This window comes from Stegostoma tigrinum, chromosome 6, assembly GCF_030684315.1.
Source record: "Stegostoma tigrinum isolate sSteTig4 chromosome 6, sSteTig4.hap1, whole genome shotgun sequence".
Classification (NCBI taxonomy): domain Eukaryota; kingdom Metazoa; phylum Chordata; class Chondrichthyes; order Orectolobiformes; family Stegostomatidae; genus Stegostoma; species Stegostoma tigrinum.
Window position 1 is genome coordinate 2085215 of NC_081359.1, and position 19616 is coordinate 2104830.

At 41.6% G+C, this 19616-nt stretch overlaps 1 protein-coding gene across 1 annotated transcript in view; it reads right to left on the bottom strand.

Annotated features, from left to right (window-relative positions):
- Positions 1–1457: 1457 nt before the first annotated feature.
- Positions 1458–19616, bottom strand: part of LOC125453436 (uncharacterized) — a 221303-nt gene continuing 203144 nt past the window's right edge. Inside the window, exons 39-47 of the mRNA XM_048533047.2 lie at positions 8088–8320; positions 7830–7978; positions 7611–7736; positions 7186–7347; positions 6032–6170; positions 4294–4424; positions 3821–3980; positions 3217–3320; positions 1458–3078 (exon numbers count right to left, since the gene is read on the bottom strand). Coding sequence (XP_048389004.2) covers positions 2975–3078; positions 3217–3320; positions 3821–3980; positions 4294–4424; positions 6032–6170; positions 7186–7347; positions 7611–7736; positions 7830–7978; positions 8088–8320 — 1308 coding nt within the window. The 3' untranslated portion in view covers positions 1458–2974. The remainder of the gene's footprint in view (positions 3079–3216; positions 3321–3820; positions 3981–4293; positions 4425–6031; positions 6171–7185; positions 7348–7610; positions 7737–7829; positions 7979–8087; positions 8321–19616) is intronic.

The window sequence follows — 19616 nt, forward strand, 5'->3', positions numbered from 1 at the left end:
TTTATTTGAAATCACAAGCTTTTGAAGCATTATCCCTTTGTCAGGTGAAGTGTCAGAGAAGCGTACAGGCACAGAATGTATAGGCAGAGAGATCAATGGGCAGAGTCACATGCCGAGGGTCTAACCAAAGTAACGTAACTGTAGAAGCTAACTAAAGTAGAGATCATTACAATTTATCAAGGTGATGGTGTCAAAATGGGATAGTAAGGAAGATTTTACACATGCAGAAGATAGTGGGGTCATATGTAATGCGACATGTACCCAAGATCACGGTTGAGGCCATCATCATGAGTACAGATCTTGACTATCAGTTGCAGTTCAACGAGTCTGCATTGTTGTGCACCTCAAAGTATGCCTTGGAGGATGCTTACCTGAATATCCGATGCTGAAAGCCCTTGACCACTAAAGCATTCCCTGACTGGGAGGGAACATCCCTGTCTGGTGATTGTTGTGTGGTGTCCATTCATCCATTGTCGCAGTAGAGCGGAGCAGAGAAACTAGCGATGTTCTTCACAGCCTTCAACACTGTATCAATGACGATGAGCATTTTGCCAAGATCATCCTACGTGCCCATTTCTTGCCTTCAAACAACTGCCAAACCTTAAACCTTAAATTGTTCACAGAAAACTACCCAGCCTTCAGCACAACATCGACCAGCGCACCACATAACCCTTCCATGGAAACCACTGCAAGACCCGGCAAATCATTGACATGGATACTACCATCACACATGGATTCATGGCAGATACTCATCAGACTTGGCCAATGTTGTCTATCTCATACGTTGCAGGCGAGAATACCCTAAGGCATGGTATATTGGTGAGACCATGCAGACGCTATGACAACAGATGAATGGACACTGCGCAACAATTGCCAGACCAGAATGTTCCCTCCCAGTCGGGAACACTTCAGCGTTTAAGAACATTCAGCCTCCAATCTTTGGGAAGAATGGGAGATATGCTGAGTCATGAGGTTGCTGATTGTGTTGGAAGGCAGTTCTACTACTGCTGATGACTACAGCACCTGATGAATCCCCAGTTTTGAGCTGCTAGATCTGTTCAATATCTGCCAAATTTAGTATGATTGTAGTCTCATATAATAGGATGGAGGGCATTCTCAGTTTGAAGATGGGACTTTGTCTAGGACAGGACTGTGTGGTGGTCACCTTAACCAATTCTGTCAGGGACAGGTACGTGTGTGACAGATTGGCTTGGTGAGGACAAGGTCAGTCAGTTTTTGTCCTCTTGTTGTTCCCCTGACCACCTGCTGCACACCTGCAGGAAACATTTTTTTTTACATCGCTGATCCAGTCCAAACATGTCTATGACATTTTTAGCCTGTGCCAATGTGATTGTAAGATTACCTGAAACTGGAGGAGGTTTGTAAACCGATGACGAATGTCTGATGATGTACAAGATTGAAAACTGAAGTGCATGAAGTTCAGATAAAGACTTTTATTCTCTCATCACAGTGATTATAATTTCAATACAAATGTTTCGGTAAAACTAAGATTTTGCATTCAATCGGTTCAACCTGTCTATAGATATGAAACATACCAGCAGAAAATATTCTAATGTGTCCTAATCTCTAAATTTGCTAAAAATTCAGCAATATTGCTAAACCACATCTCCTTTTCAAATGATCAAATCTCAGGTCAAGTGCAGATAGTGAGTGATCATTTAGCAAATTAATGAATAAAAGCAAAAGTAAAATTCTGTGGATGGTGGAGATCTAAAACACAGACTGATGCTGCCAGACTTGCTGAATTTCTCCAGAATAGTCAGTTTATCTTGATTAATAGTGATTGATATTATTATACATCCCCTGTAATCGTGACAAGTTATTTGAAGAGCTTAAGAGGACCATTTTGTAACACTTCAGTGACATACAATCAAAACAGACATTCAATTGATATTTTAGTATGAATTACAATTATAATTCACAGTTATCACAAAAAGAGCTCAGTATATGTTTTGTGAATTCTGAAGACGGGTCCCGAACCGAAATGTCAACTTTCCTGCTCCTCTGATGCTGCCTGACTTGCTCTGTTCCTCCAGCTCCACATTTTGCTGTCTCTGACTCCAGCATCTGTAGTTCTTGCTATCTTAGTAAATGTTGATTTTACATTATATAAAACAGTGCTCATGATGATAGGCAGTATTTAAACATTTACCCAATCCTAAATTATAGTAATAGACTAAACAAATACAGTACAAAAATAGTAACTATGCGTCAATTTTCTGTTCATTAAGCTTGCATATTTTAAGTAGAATTAGAATTTAGAATTAGGTTTTATTGTCACATGTATTCAAGTACAGGGGTACAGGATTACAGTGATTAGTGATCAAAGTCACCATTCTCCAGTCTTCGGTGTAGTGTAGAAAAGTAAGGAAATAAAGTTAAAAGGGCAACTTTATGATCTTTCTTAAATGCTTAGCCATGGGCTTGGAGCCAGGCTCTTCCACTCCAATGCTAAGACCAGGAGCACAAACTCAACTCCTTTTGCCACTGGGAATAAACTTTGTCTCCAACACACCGGACACCTAAATGCTGTCCAAGCTCTCCACAGAAGGCAAGTAAGAAGGCAAGCAAGTAAGATTTAAATATAAAAATATGAAAGAAGGAACAAAGAAAACTAAAAGCATGTGGAGCAATTGAGTTTTGGGTTCAGGACCCACAGGCTGCATTGCTACTCCATTGCCATTTTGAGCAGAAGTGTCAAATCTTGAATTATATAGTTATGTACATTATGATTCACAGAAAAGAATATTCAACAGTAATTTCAAGTGAAAAGTATAAAGTGTGATACATTTATTTGCCATTTGTTTTTAAATTATTAAAAATAAATGTTGTTTTCATGCTATTACAAAATATTCAAATTGTAACCTAAAATGAAGTGCCATTGTTTTCAAACAGTATAGTATTCTGATGAAAACTCATCAGATAACTGTTCAAACAAAATACGTATTATTTCCTAAGTGCAGTTGAGCCAATCATTTGGTCTCAGAATACGGACAGTGCGTTTGTTCTTGTAGTCATATTCATACTGTGTAGCTCCATTAGATAAGTAGAAGTAGCCTGGAGATTAAAAAAAGGAACATAACCTTAAAATATTTTAAAATGTAATAATGTGACACAAAATATAAATCAAAACTAAACTATCATAGTTTTCAAAATATTGAATATTCCACAACTCCAGTTTGTTTTAGAACTCACCATAATTTTGAAATGCTGACTCTACTTTGTTTCCAATACCTGGAAAGTCATCTTCTATTCTTCTTGGGTAGCCTCTGTCCATTTGCCTTCTCCTTGAATTATAACTAAACGCAAGAGAATAAGATAATACAGAAATAAAAGAATATTAAAAGGTGCCCATCTTGTTAATTATTTATGTCCTTTTCATCTATCATTAATATTATTAAAATAGTAAAACTGTTAATATTATTTTTCCCAGTATAGATTACACTTCAAAGAAGTTTTAGAGAAACTAAAGATAAAGTTGTCATAGTCTTACCATAGGTCTGCTTCTCATTAGGGAGAGACTGCTGGTGGTGGTTTAACCCAAGGGTCAACACATCTCAGGAGAGGGGAGAAGTTGAGAAAAAGAATCCTTAATTAATTAAACCCATGCTGTTGGCATTAGTCTGCATTGCAAATCAATCATCCAATCAACTATAGGGAGAACAAGGTGTAGAGCTGGATGAACACAGCAGGCCAAGCAGCATCAGAGGATCCCCCTTTTAGACAGGCTAATTAGATTCATAGGAATTTTGATTTATTACTGAGGAATGTGGAATTGCATATTAATACTAATACTTACCTCCAATACTCATTTCCAACAAAGAATAATACTCTCCCTCTTTCCTTGACGTATAGGGCAGCATCTACGTGTGTAACATATCTCGGAAATCCAAAGACTCTGATACTCCTGGGATAACGTCCCAAAGTCCTGAAGCGTCGAATTAGCCAGTAATTTGATCCTAGGGTGTTTTAACAGAGATTTTAATCAACAGTGAAGAGATAGGGTAAGACTTCAGAATGTTTAATAAGTATTCAGTAAGTTAACAAATGCTTTGCAGAAAATGCAGGAGTGGAAAGCAAGAACTGTATATTCAGATTTCCATTCTCCATTCTGCACTCATCAGTCAGACAAAGGAAGAAACTGAAATCCATTTCTTTTTGGCAAATTTTCATTGGAAGCTTAATTTTTGTCTATGATCTGAACTGAACATGCACTGTGCTCTAGGACAGTATGTAAATAGTGTGTAAAATGTAGTAAAAAAATTCAAAAACCTTCGAAAAGCACCACCACATCTCTGTCCTTGAATTCAACAGCAGCATCTACTGATTGAATGTTTCGATTAATACGTTTGATTGGAACCGATGTTACATCACGACGTCGAGAACTCTTCCGCCAAATGTTTCTAAACAATGAGAAGGTTTATTTGATTATTAAAAACATTTTTTTAAAATCAAGAATCTAGACAGTTGGAATGTAAAGTAGCCTCTGGTGATCAAATCTACAAAAAAAAACCAGCACTAAGGCGAATCTGAAATTTGTAAAAATTGTGCAATTTACAAATGTAACCATCAATCTTAAAATACTTATTTTAGTAGCAACTTTTAAAAAACAAATCTATAATTCGAGTCTGCTTTGTGGAATTTGGTGCAAATGCTGTGCATTTTTTTAACTGATACAATCTCAGAAAATTAAATCCACCAAGATCCTGGAGTATTGGAAGCTGAAGGCATCACCTTATAGAGGTTTATATAATCATGAGGGGTATGGATAGGGTGAATACCTATGGTATTTTTTCTAGGGTGTGAAGGTCAAAAATTAGTGGGCATAGTTTAAAGTGAGAAGGGAGAGATTTAAAAAGGACCTGAAGAGTGAGGTTGCACGAAGTGGGTGGTGCATGTATGGAACATGCTACATGCTACAAGAAGTGGTGGAGGTAGGGGACTAGGCCCGAAACGTCAGCCTTCCTGCTCCTCTGATGCTGCTTGGCCTGCTGTGTTCATCCAGCTCTATACCTTGTTATGTCAGATTCTCCAGCATCGGCAGTTCCTACTATCTCTGGTGGAGGTAGGTACAATTACAACATTTAAAAGGCATCTGATGGGTACATGAATAGGTAGGGTTTGGGGGACATGGGAAAATGCTGGCAAATGGGATTAGGTAATATTGGGATACCTAGTCAGTACAGACCGACCAGGTTGGACTGAAGGGTCTGTTTCCAGGCTTTATGACTTTGTTGCATAATTGCATAGCGTGTTTGCAATTTACAATTTTGGTTTCCTCTAAAATCCGATCATGGAATCACATAATTGTTATAGTGCAGAAGGAGGTAATTCAGCCCACTGAATCTGCACTGGTTCCCTGAGCATACTGACTTAGTTTCATTCTCCTGCCTATTTCCAGTAGTGCTGTATGCTGTTTTATTTAAATAATCATTTAATACCTCCTTGAGCACCTCAATTAAAACTGCCTCCACCCGACCACACTTCAAGGCGATACATTCCAAACCCTAACAATCAGCTGTGTGAAAAAAAGCTTCTTCTCATCTTGCATTTGGTTCTTTTGCAAAAATACTTTAAAATTGTGCCCCCTGATTCTCAAAAGTTTCTCAGCCTTTCCCTCTCCGTAGAAAAGAATCCCAACTTCTTAAATTTATCCTCATAACTGAAAGTGGTCCTGTTACACTCAGCTGCTGATAATTTGCCAGTGCTTCTATTTTACTCAGAATGAGATTCCACACATAACATGATGCAATGAGGTATTTCCCTTTATTTGCCATATCCTTTTACAGGAATACCTCATGTTTTCTTGCTGTCTCTCTTGATAGCCTCATCTGAAGTTACAAATACAAAATGAAAAGTTACAGCATTCTATTTTCCTTTGGTGCTGTGGACCAACACATACTAAATCATAGTGTTAATTCTATAATAATTAAATAAATGATCAAATAATTTCAGCACTAATGATGTTAATGTGGCAAGCTACATTAAACATAACCAAAGCTGCTCATACCCATTCTTAAAGAACCAAAGTTCACCACGTAAACTAGTAACTGCATCAAATGACAATTGAGGATCACACTTGTCCGGAGTTTTTGTTGGTCGAGGTGGTTTAGGCTGTGGTTGTGTTGGCCTTGGGTCTTGGCGAGCTCCTAAAGTACAGTAGGATAATTGTGTTTTAAAGTGGTAGTTAAATAAGAAATAATTATAAGTTTTAAAGTACCGAAAGGTAAATTTACCTTTGAAGCAAGCAAACAATTCTAAACTCCACAGATGCCTATTACTGAGAAAATAGTTTTAGAAATGTAATAGAAATTGGAGAAAAAGCAAATGGACACAGCTAAATGGATAAATGATGAAGCATTTGCAGGATGTGCTGTACGAACTCTTATTATCACAAATCCTACCATTGTTTTAATAAACTGGAAATTACATGTAAAGTGCAAAAAAATTCTGCATTTTAAATGCAATACAAATAATATTAATCCCAAGAAATAGTTCCCACAGTCTTTGACAGTTTATATCCAACAGTATAATCCAACGATATATACTGTTCAAAGTGCATTAGTGGAGGTGGATAAGAAACCGTCGGGTGCCATTGTTAAAGAATTTGTGAGAGATTAACTCACATAGACTGAAGTCAAATAACCATTTTCAAGTATTGGCTCGAATATCCCAGTATATAATTACCATTTTGCTTATAGGCCCTTTCCATACCTGATGGGCACCATTACCACACTGGTGCGTGAGTGATGTTAGTGTAATCGGAGGTTTGCCGTTTATGAAGAAGGGGATGTGATACTTCCAGCCCAGTTACCTTGAGACTTGACGTTCAAACGGCGGCCCGTATAAATTATCAGCAGTTGGTGAGGGCAAATACCAAGAGAAGACCTGATATCTATCTTTAAGTATGATTCTGCACAACAGCGAAAGCGGGCCTTCTGTCGGTTAACAGGCTGCCTTTCGGAAATCAGTTATGAATTATTCCCTCTGAATTTCCAGATAGCACCTTTGTGTCATTACACTTTTCCTCAGCAAGCGTAAGACATGATCCTGAACTGGTCAATGTTTTTTTTATCCAAAAGATGACCAAGAGCGGTACACAGCTTTTTTCTAAAAAAAATATATAATCTATACACTGTCCAGTGAGTACAATGTTCAACATACCGTATAAAGCCTGGATCCCCCTAACGTCGTCGTCAGGGAGACGATAGCCATTGGTATTGACATAGGAGTAGGTGGGGAACATCAAGGCGGATCTATCATCGGAGTGACCGAGTCCGAGAGCGTGACCAAATTCATGGGCCGCGACAAGGAACAAATTAATTCCTGTGAAGATGGTTCAGCGACACTTATTGATCAAGCTTGTTTGAAAATGAGAAATGAATCAAAATTCTGCATCGTGAGAAATATTCCATGAGCACCCGTTTAAGCCACTTTAACATTTCTCGATTCAAAATTGAATTAAAATTTCAAAATGCTGACGCCGTGTCATTTTTCCCTCCCCATTTGATAGAATGAAACGTTAGGACATGAACAGTTAGACGTACTATCGGTTAAATCTCTCATTTCAGTGTTTGGAAGCTCCTTACCGAATGTTGACAACGTCCACCTTTCACCTTCATCAAAGTGGGCATCGCCGCCGAGATTTGCTCCAGGAGCAAAAGCGTGCGCTAAAATACCGCCCTGTCCGTCAAAATCGTTAAAGTCCCCGTGACCTAGGAGTAAACAACATCCAAACGTTAAACGGTAGGTAGAAAATAAAGCTGGAAATCATCACTCCGGGGCACGAACTAAATTGTTGAACCTACTGCGGTGTGCGAACAAAATGTTGATGTCAGCCTGTCGGGTGTCGAGCCTGACAAACGTCAGGGGGGTAACATCACTCCAAACTTTCAGAGCCATGGAAATGACAGCGTCTACCTCTTGTCGGCTCAGTTGCGATGTATACCGTTCAATCCTGGTCGGGAAGGGAGAAATGGATGAACAGGTTTTTAGATGTCGTTTTCATTTGATACCTCGTCGCGTGAGACGATCACTAAGTCTGTCCGACGCCAGCAATATCTAACCTGTATGTGATTCTATTGCGGGGCCACCGAGGTGTCCCTGGGAAGAAGCTGAACGGCTGTACATCAGGCACTCCGCAGCGGTCCCGGTTCATCTCCACCAGCGTTTCACGGTTCAGAGTCCCAGTGACTTGCAGACCGAAGAATTCTTGCATTTCTTCAATCTTTCTGGTTAATCCGTTGTCGCTATTTTTCAAAGTTGTCTCTGTCATGTTGTAAAATGTCTTGAGATATTTCTAGTTAGAAAAGGAAAGCAAAGTTCACTTCAAAGTTAAGTGAAGCTTTTTCACGCTTTATTTTAAATTTAATGCATGGCGAAGTAAGTTTTTAGCAGAATTGATGTGAATGCACAATTACTGTTTTATACGTAGAGTGCATCTACATATGCATTAGCTGGTAGCATTTGCAATACCCGGCACTGGTTCCAGTCCTGTTCGCTAATTCCTTCCGTTGCGGAGCTCAGAGGAAGAGCTAAACATCCTGATAGGTGAACTAATACAAAAAGAACGGGAATCTTAATGTAGCTCATCTTTGGATTCGAGGAGCCTTGTTACGGATTAAGTCTTACTGCACGGTTTGGGTTTTATAGGCAGTTGATAGGGGATCTTGCACAACCCTAGCGTGTCTAGTAAGGGAAATGACCAACACTTGGTTCAACCGATTGTAGTGATATCACCCACATCTCGGAGCTGGAGGCGTTTATGTACGCATTCAATTAGTTGTTTAAATAATGCAATTAATATCCAGACAAAGAAATAGCAGAAGTATCAAGCATATAGTACGTAACAAAAATAACATTTCCTTAACCTTAGGGAAATTTACCTTTGGTCTGATGTGTTAACTGTATAGTAAATTTGGAAGGAAGATTTTCTTGTTAGCGAAGTTGAATTTTTTTAAAAAACCTTTCATCAGAAGGGGCCGAACGGCCTACTCCTGTATCTGTTTCTTATGGTCTTGATATGCAAACTGTTTTTGTTAGAAATAGCGATCAGCCAAAAATTGATTTACCCAAGAATTGGCATCTGGTCATTGGAAGAAATCATTTCTATGGGAAGGTCATCTTTGGGTTTCCTGTGAAGTTTCAGCCAGATCTCTTTTCAAAGTTTGTCCCTTCCCATTTTTCATAAATCAGTGTAAAGTGTCCAAAGTTTGTAAGTTTGAAGCTAAATGGATTTTCAGTTATCAAGAAAATAAAAATCTAATGACAGCAGCATTGCATGTGCTCAGCTCAGCAACACTGCAGCAGCTTTCATGGTTTGGCAATGAATACTAATGCTCATTATTTCATCGTTTTTCAACTAAAATGAGTCCATGATCGTCTTTCAGAACCATCTGATAGTTCTATTTTCCAATGTGGAGGAAGTTCATATTTCTAATAAATAGAGTAATAGAATCAAAGAGATGTACAGCATGGAAACAGACGCTTCGGCCCAACTTGTGCATATTGACCAAATATCCTAAAAAAATCTAGTGCTATCTGCCAGCATTTGGTCCATTTCCCTCTAAACCCTTCCCATTCAGCTGTCCACCCAGATGCCTTTTAAATATTAATTGTACCAGTCTCCACCACTTCCTCTGGCAGCTCATTCCACACACACCACCCTCTGTGTGAATAAGTTGCCCCTTAGATCCCTTTTAAATCTTTACCATCTCACCATAAACCTCTGGCCTCTAGTTTGGATTCCCCCACCCCAGGGGAAATACCTTGTCTATTTAACCTATCCGTGCCCCTCATGATTTTATAAACTTCTATCAGGTCACCCCCGCAGTAAGTCTATCATTTTCTCCCTGAATGTCAATGGTATAGTGAAAAAGGTCCATTCATCATCTGGTATAATTTTTGAGTGAAACGCCTCACACCTGTAGTTATATATTATTAATATATTGTTAATATTTTGTATGACTAAGTCAGTCTGCAGTAAAATAATTGGTAAAAATAATACAAGTGGAATAAAGCATAAAGTCACGAGTTATTATGAAAAACATAGGGCTTAATTTTCCTATAATTGGCAAAGTGCTTTTCAAGTGAGATTCATAACACCTGGTCTATTGTGGTCTGCAGTGTTTTCTAAATCAATCTTCCCCTCTTCAGCTCATGAATGTGCAACCAGCCTCTTTGATTTCCAGCACACCTGGCGTAAGACACAGAAATGCTTGCTGCTGCTGGAACTTTGCAATGTTCATATTACTAGTGGCATATTTAAAGCACTTCAAATACTGCAAACCAAGAAATGCCCATCACATTGTACTGCTGCACCATTATCCCTGAGGAAATGATTTGATTTGATTTGATTTATTATTGTCACGTGTGCTTAGCTACAGTGAAAAGTTTTGTTTTGTGAGAGGTACAGGCAGATCTTAACATACAATGTTCGCAGGGTGATTGAACAGAACAAGGAATACAAAGTTATGGCTGCAATTGAAGTACACAAAAAGGAGGGCGCACTGTATTCTGAGATAATGGGAACTGCAGATGCCGGAGAATCCACGATAACAAAGTGTGGGGCTGGGTGAACACAGCGGGCCAAGCAGCATCTTAGGAGCACAAAAGCTGACATTTCAGGAGGGTCTAGGCCCGAAACATCAGCTTTTCTGCTCCTAAGATGCTGCTTGGCCTGCTGTGTTCACCCAGCCCCACACTTTGTTATCGCACACTGTATTCTGCTGACTTGCAAAAGAGGCCACAGTAATAGATATAGCCAGGGTGGATGAGATAAAGGCTCACGTCGGCACGTCACCTGACTGAAGCACTCAGCACTACAGAAGGAAGGTTAATGATCTTCCATGCTATGCAGAGGTCTACTATTCACTCTAACTCTAACACTGCACATGCCTCTCACCAAGACTTACGTACTACAACTTTCCTTGTATGCATCATGCTTATTCAACTGCTTTTTACCAGCTCTTCCTCACAAGCTATTAACTTTTTTCTACTTTCTACACTACCTATTCACTCACTGGGAACGCTTCATCACCTCACCTGCCTCTGCATCACCATGAATGGCAGTTGTACCTGGTCCATTACTGCCCCGTCAGTTCTACTGTCAATCATCAGGAAACTTTCCTGATGGAAGGTGTTACCACCAGCATTATCAAGCAGTATCTGCTCAGCAATAACCTGCTCAGTGACACCCAGTTTAGGTTCCACCAGAGTCCCTCAGCTCCAGACCTCGTTACAGCTCTTGGTTCAAACATGGACAAAAGAATTGAATTCCAGAGGTGAGGTGAGAGTGACAGCCCTTGACCTCAAGGTAATATTCAACTGAATGTGGTATTGATTAAGCCTAGCAAAAGTGGAATCAATGGGTATGAGAGGCATACTACCCACTAGTTGGAGTCATACCTGGTGAATAGGGAACTGTTTGTGTTTGTTAGAGATCAGCCATCCCAGGTGCAGGACATCTCTGCAGGAGTTTCTCAGGTGTCTCAAGTGTCCTTGGCCAAACTATCATCAGCTGCCTCATCAATGACCATCATAAGGTCAGAGAAGGAAATGTTTGCCGATGATTCCATAATGTTCAGCACCATTTTCAACTCCTCTGATACTGAATCAGTCCCTGTTCAAATGCAAAGAGATCGGGACAATATCCGGATTTGGGTTGACAAGTGGCAAGTAACTTTCGTGCCAAAAAAATACTAGGAAATGACCGATCCCAGTAAGATTCATGTTACCATGACTGAATCCCCCACTATCAATGTCCTGAGGGTTACCATTGACCACAACTCAGCTGAACTTACTACATAAACACAGTGGCTATCAGAACAAGTCAGAGACTAAGAATATTACAGCGAGTAACTCACCTCCTGACTCCCTAAACCTATTGAACTATCTATAAAGCACCAATCAGGAGTGTGGTGGAATACTCCTGGATGGGCACAGCTCCAACAACACTCAAGAAGCTTGACACCATCCAAAATAAAGCAGCCCACTTGATTGGCATCATTCACACTGCTTTCATTCACATTCACAAGCATCCACTCCCTCCACCACTAATGCACAGGAGCAGCAATGTGTAGTAGCTACAGGATGTGCTGTAGAGATTCACCAAAGATTCTTAGGCAGAACATTCCAAACCCATGACTATTTCCATCCAGAAGGACAAGTCACTCACCATTGTGACTTGGAAATATATTGTCATTCATTTATTGCCACTGTTTCAAAATCCTGGAATTCTGTCCCTAATGGCATTGTGGGTCCACCTTCAGCAAGTGGACTCCTGCAGTTCCAGAAGGCTGCTCAATGCCACCTTCTCAAGAGTAATTAGGGGCAGAGACTAAATTTTCACATACCACAAATAAATGAAAAAAGTCTCATTCACAATTGGCAAATGCTTCACTGGCATTGTGAATTAGCCTATTTAGCAATTATATATAAGAAGGCTTGGCCACAATTAAGTAAGTATGGCTTTTCTTGCTGATATTATCTCTGTCTGTGACTTTTTTTTAGCTTTTTTTTGCTCCAGGTCATGGACATCCCAAACTCCCTTTATCAATGTGGACTTCACCAGCTTCAAAATCTCCCCTTCCCCCACCGCATCCCAAAACCAGCCCAGTTCGTCCCCTCCCCCCACTGCACCACACAACCAGCCCACCTCTTCCCCTCCACCCACTGCATCCCAAAACCAGTCCAACCTGTCTCTGCCTCCCTAACCTGTTCTTCCTCTCACCCATCCCTTCCTCCCACCCCAAGCCGCACCTCCATCTCCTACCTACTAACCTCATCCCACCTCCTTGACCTGTCCGTCTTCCCTGGACTGACCTATCCCCTCCCTACCTCCCCACCTATACTCTCCTCTCCACCTATCTTCTTTTCTCTCCATCTTCGGTCCACCTCCCCCTCTCTCCCTATTTATTCCAGAACCCTCACCCCATCCCCCTCTCTGATGAAGGGTCTAGGCCTGAAACGTCAGCTTTTGTGCTCCTGAAATGCTGCTGGGCCTGCTGTGTTCATCCAGCTTCACACTTTATTGTCCCTTTCATAAAGCTTTGATTCTCAGAAATTATGTAATTTATTACACAACTATATTCATTCATAACTGAACTGCTCTTGAGATGTATTGATGAAATTGGCTTATTTTACCTTGAGCAAACTTTTTGAAATAGATTTGTTTTTCCAAGCATTTTTTCTAAACTTTCTGAACCCTCTTCACCATTCACAAACCTTAATATGAAAGTGTTGGGTATAAATTCTAGGTGATCTTAGCTTTTGACATGAAATATTTTTGTGTGTGTGAGTAAGAGTGCAGAACCTGGCATCTCTGCTGACATACTATCTTTTTGAGGTAGATTGAGATGTAAAAAATGATCAATATAATGTTCATGCATCTCAAACCTTCTACTGAAATAACATTGAATTTAATTTGTTCTCCCAGAATCCACTACTTCCCTTAAGGCTCATCAGAAATCCATTCTGATGCAACAGTATTCAGAAATAATTTAGCCACCACTTTGAGGTATTAGAATGACTTTCTGAACCTGATGTCAGTTTGCGGAATGTTAGAAATTGCAGTGGGCCCCCTCTCCACCATCCTCCAGAAAGTGTACACATTAGGGCCTCCTGATCTCCGTGCCTGTCAAATGGTTCTTCATGGCTCATAGCAGCATCTATATTTTTATCTGAAGCCCTTCAAGTTGCCATTATTTACTTTGTTGAGAAGTGATGTTGCTCTTCATTGAACTGCAAACTTGCCCAGCATTGTCCTGCATAGCACTGTTGAGGCCAGCCTTACAGCCCCACACATTCCATCTCTCGTCACATTATACCATGAACAGTCATGCATTCTCATCTTTGTGTGATCTTACATCCATGCCTCATACTATCCATAAATGAGATCCTTCCTTCCTCTTTTCATATTGCAATTTACATTCTCACAACTTACTACATTCTCTTCTTGCATTAAAAGAGATCACAAAACTAGGAAAGATGGAGAACAAGTCTTGGGTGGGGAGGTGGTGGTGGTGTAGCGGGGAGGGGGTTGGTGGGGGAGTGGCCCTTTGGTGACAGGTAACTTGTTGGCAAAGCATGTGAGGACAACATATAAAAAAGTTATGCTGAAACATAAGCAAAATTAATTTTGAATCAATCGACCAAAAGAATGTGGTAACATTGTGATGCAATAATGCGAATTATGCATTATCATTGTGGGCAAAGATCACACAGGAGTAACATCTGTTTTCTTGGCATAGTTTGATCTTATCAGTGTTATGTTTCAAGTATTGCACAATTAGCTTGGCTGAGAGGCAATGATGGTTTCTGATTCAGATGTTTGTAGGTGCAAGTTTCAGTTCAGACCACGAGTATGTTGACAAAGCAATATTTGTTGAACTTTAATGATTCAGATGAAATTCCCATAATAAGTCTTGTCTACCTATTGTAAGTGTTATGTTGGGATGTTTAGAAGTGCACGGATGCTCTTCCTGCCCCAGTTAAGATGTATTTATCAACTAATCTCAATCAAACAAATTAACTAATTTTTTAGCCTGTTTGCAGTTCATAGAAACCAGATGTTTGTAAATTAATTGCCTACATCTGAGATTCATAAACTTTACTTTTACAGTGAAAGGTAAATTTGCCATTGTCCTAATAGACTATAGGACTGGTCTCTCTTTAATGTAAGAGAAATGACTAATAGTGGATTAACCTGAGAGTCACCATGCCTCAGGCAAGAGAAGAGGTTGAGAAGGAAGGACTTTCGTGATTACCTCAGCTGGACCAGATTTGAACATGAGATGTTGGCATCACTCCACACAGCAAACCAACCAGCAAGCTAATTGACTCTCAGATTTTAAAGCAACCCTTTCCTGATTTACTAGCTGTCTGCATAATCCAACCAGCCAACAGGTTTAAAAATTTGGGGTAATAGGAACTGCAGATGCTGGAGAATCCAAGATAACAAGGTATGAAGCTGGATGAACACAGCAGGCTTAGGAGCAGGAAAGCTGACGTTTCAGGCTGATGAAAGGTATAGGCCCAAAACGTCAGCTTCCCTGCTCCTAAGATGCTTCTTGGCCTGCTGTGTTCACCTAGCACCACACCTTGTTAGAGATAATGGGAACTGCAGATGCTGGAGAATCCAAGATAATAAAATGTGAGGCTGGATGAACACAGCAGGTCAAGCAGCATCTCAGGAGCACAAAAGCTGACGTTTCGGGCCTAGACCCTTCATCAGACCCCTCTGATGAAGGGTCTAGGCCTGAAACGTCAGCTTTTGTGCTCCTGAGATGCTGCTTGGCCTGCTGTGTTCATCCAGCCTCACATCCTATTATCCACACCTTGTTATCTAGGTTTAATGATTTAACTACTTTCGTATTTAAGCATTGATTAGAATGGACAAATTATAATGAACATGCACAAATTACAATGCCTTAAGGATTTATTGCTGTCCATGTGATAAAAGAAGCTGTTTGTTTGAGCCTAGTTACATAGGACAGAATCTTTTCTCTCTTAAGCAATGTGTGAAATATGGTGAAATTTTAAAATCAGAATTTCCATTTGAAGACAAAGGAACCTGATTTTCTCCTTAGGTTGAATGGTGATTTCAGAAACTCAGTGATGAGTGGTGATTCATCAAGTCATACAGCACAGAAACAGGCCCTTCAGCCCAACTCATCCATGCCAACCAGGTTTCCTAAACTGAACTCGTCCCATTTATCTGTATTTAGCCCTTATTCCTCTAATCCTTTCCTATTCATGTACCCATCCAAACAACTTTTAAAAGTGATAATTGTACACGTCTCTACCACTTCCTCTGGCAGCTTGTTCTGTATACGCACCACTCTCTGTCTGAAACCGTTGTCCCTGGTCCCTTTTAAATCGTTCCCCTCTCATCTTAAACCTATGTCCTCTAGTTTTGGACTCTCCCCATCCTCGGGAAAAGACTTCCTTATTTCCACGTATTTGCATCTCATTAATTGATGAACATGCTTTATTTTTAGGCAGCTTCCAATCCTTCTCTCCATCCCAAGAAACTAGGTAGTGCCCATTCCCAACAAGCAAGCCAGAGTGGGAACCTGGCAGTAACAGCACACCACCAGCTTCTCTGTGCTTTCATCCAATTCTGTCTTCATTATAATGCTTCTGCATGCTCTACGGACACTGCCCTCCTTCACCCTTCATCTGTGCAAGTCAGCATGCAAACCACCAGCTCACCACATCGTTCTGCCACTCTCGGCCCCTCTTTCACATCACGTCAGCCCTTCAGGGCTTGACTTTGGAAATTGGGATATTTACCACTTGCATGCTTCTGCCAGGTCACTTTCCTTGCAGTGACACATATGGATCGCATGCATGTACACAGGATGTATTTTATGGCTTTTACCCTCACTTTTAGTAATCACTTGTTTTGTGCTTACTTCGAGGCTGTGAACATCTGTGCTTTGCATTTCCTTTGCAGACAGGTTGTTTGTTGCTCAGTCACAGGCTGCCAGTCTCTGTGGTATGCACTGGGCGGGGGGGTGCAGGAAGCTTGTCATGGTTGGGAGTGCTGAACAGAAGGTGGCACTGGTGCTGTTTGGCACGGTACTATGTCAATATCACATCTACAGCATGTACCAGCAGCTTATGAGGCACATACACTTTATGCCCCTCAACCAAATGGCCACATCTGAAAGTGAACTTAGTGGAGGGCTATGTTCAAGTTGGACTATGGTCAGTCAGGCAATACCTGACAGTTATTCAAAGGGGTTTGTCTGATTTCAGGCTCAGCGGATGGCCATGTTCAGTCCTGAACATCAAACATAATCAGCCCAAGGACTACAGCTCCATCAATTGAGGGGCTGATGGAACGTTAGTTCAGGAACTGGGTCAACTTTTCCTCCAATGAGACAAAGGGTGTGGTTGGGGTGGGGCAGGGTGGTGTGGGCAAATTTCGTTTGATGGAATTGGATGTGAATGCTGTTGTGATGATTCAGGGACAGGAGACACAGTGAACTACCTCTAGTGAGTAAGTGCGAAGCACAGAAGACAAGGTGGGTTGATAGGATGAGGTGGGCGAGAGCTGTTGAGTGGACATGATACATACTGTGCTGAGAGTTGTGGTGCGTGAGTCTTGGTGAGAGGTGTGTGCAGATGCACAGTTAGTGAGTGGGGGTCCTGTATGTGAGGGTCAGTGCAGAGAAGAACTTGTCACTTATGTTTGCAGAGCTCGGAAGATCATTAACCTTCTTTCAACACAGAGACATATTGGGCTGCACCTGGGCCACTGACTCAGGCTGCTGACTCACTCCAGGCTGACTGAGCCTGGTGACATCATCTCCTCTCCCAGACAGCAGGGTAGAGCAGTGCCATCCTCTTTAACACCCATCCACCAGCATCTCCACATCCCCGTCTGCAAACTGAGGAGCTATCTCATCTTTCTGGGCTTTTTCCATTGGGGTAATGGTACAATACCAGTGTGAAAAGAAGGTGTGCAACTGGGCTTTAAATTGCTAAAGGATGGTGGACAGTTTGTGTTTCCTTTTTGAGGGATAATGTTTGTAATTGCTTCGTCAATTTAATGAGATGTTGCTAAGTGCCAACTTCAACACTATCCTGCAACTCTAGTTATTGTCAGGACTTTATGAAAGTCTGGAAGTCATTTTTTTCTAATCATAGAATGAACTTTATCTCAGACATTGAAAATATTTGCACTCAGCATTCCCAGTTAAGCTAATTCCTGTGAAAGAACGGAGGATGAGTTTTGTGAGGGATATTTGGATCCTGACGTTGGGAGAGAAATGTCAGTCCCCAGCCAGAACTTGCTGGCAGTAGAAACAACTCACAGCTGGATTTTCTGAGCAGTGACAATCTCATGCCACTCTGCTCCTTTTCTACAACAGGAAAGAGCCCTGCATTTCTGACAGGTGATTCTAATCCATTCTCCTTCGGTAATGCAGAGCTGTAAGTCCATTCTGGCCATTCCCTCATAGTGTGGAAGTGTCAGAGGACGACAATTAACACTCACTTTTCACAGCAGTGAGTTGCTGTTTTACAAAATTCAAAAGTCTAGAATGATAGCCAACTATGTTGACATCTGCTGTCTGAACACATGTAAGTAATGCAAGTGTGAGGTTCAGATGCTGTGAAATTAAGGTGGTAGGAGAAAAGATGCCAGGAGGTAGGGTGCCAATGTGTAGTGTACCAGAGCATTAGGCATCCAGGGAAGTGATGGAGCATTTAGGGTAGTTTGTGATAGTTGAGAGATTTCAGATCTGATGATGGTTGAGGGAAGAGGTTTGTCTGGTCTTAGGTGAGGAGAGGGGACATGTGAAGTCCTGGAGTGGGCGCGGTGGCAGGAGATGTTGAGTGCGAGGGGCGAGAAGGGGTAGAGGAAAATAGGATCTGGGCAGGCAGGTGTCAGGTCCAGACTAGAGCAAGGGAGGGGAGTTTGGATCTGGTGATGAGTTATGGATGGCAGATCTGTAGTGGAATGGAATCAGGTCCTGTGGTGAGGCAGGAGTGGCAACTCTGAAGCGGGAGAGTGTCAGTTCCCAGTGTTGTGTCTGCAGCGAGGGAAGAGGATGTCAGGTCTGGAGTAGAGGAAGTGAGGCTGGGGATCAGGTATGGAGTGGGGAATAGAGTGGCGTACATCAGGTCCCAGACCGGTTGTTGAATCCTAGGTATTGAAGGGTTTTTTTCCTGGTTCCTCAGGGTGTCCTTGCACAACTTCCATCTGCTCTTCAGAAGTGATTAACTGGCCATGAATATCCAAGCCTCATTAATTTTCCCTGAAGCAGCTTCCAAGGTTAAAATCAGAGCAGCTATGATCTTATTGCATAACAAAGCAGACTCAAGGGGCCAAGTGGCCTCCTCTTGTTCCTTACTTGCTTGTTATTCCTAATTTGTCTGCATGTGCAGCCAGCATCTAATGAAGAAAACTGCACAGTCTCCTGAAGCTACTGGCCCAACAGTTCAGAACAACAGTGCCAGCAGTTCAGAGATCTCAGCGGCAGTTTCTGGAGAGGTGGCCATTGTTGAGGAATGTAGACCATCTGGAATCTTAGAGACAATGGGAACTGCAGATGCTGGAGAATCCAAGACAACAAAATGTGAGGCTGGATGAACACAGCAGGCCCAGCAGCATTTCAGGAGCACAAAAGCTGACGTTTCAGGCCTAGACCCTTCATCAGAGAGGGGGATGGGGTGAGGGTTCTGGAATAAATAGGGAGAGAGGGGGAGGTGGACCGAAGATGGAGAGAAAAGAAGATAGGTGGAGAGGAGAGTATAGGTGGGGAGGTAGGGAGGGGATAGGTCAGTCCAGGGAAGACGGACAGGTCAAGGAGGTGGGATGAGGTTAGTAGGTAGGAGATGGAGGTGCGGCTTGGGGTGGGAGGAAGGGATGGGTGAGAGGAAGAACAGGTTAGGGAGGCAGAGACAGGTTGGACTGGTTTTGGGATGCAGTGGGTGGAGGGGAAGAGGTGGGCTGGTTGTGTGGTGCAGTGGGGGGAGGGGACGAACTGGGCTGGTTTTGGGATGCAGTAGGGGAAGGGGAGATTTTGAAACTGGTGAAGTCCACATTGATACCATTGGGCTGCAGGGTTCCTAGGCGGAATATG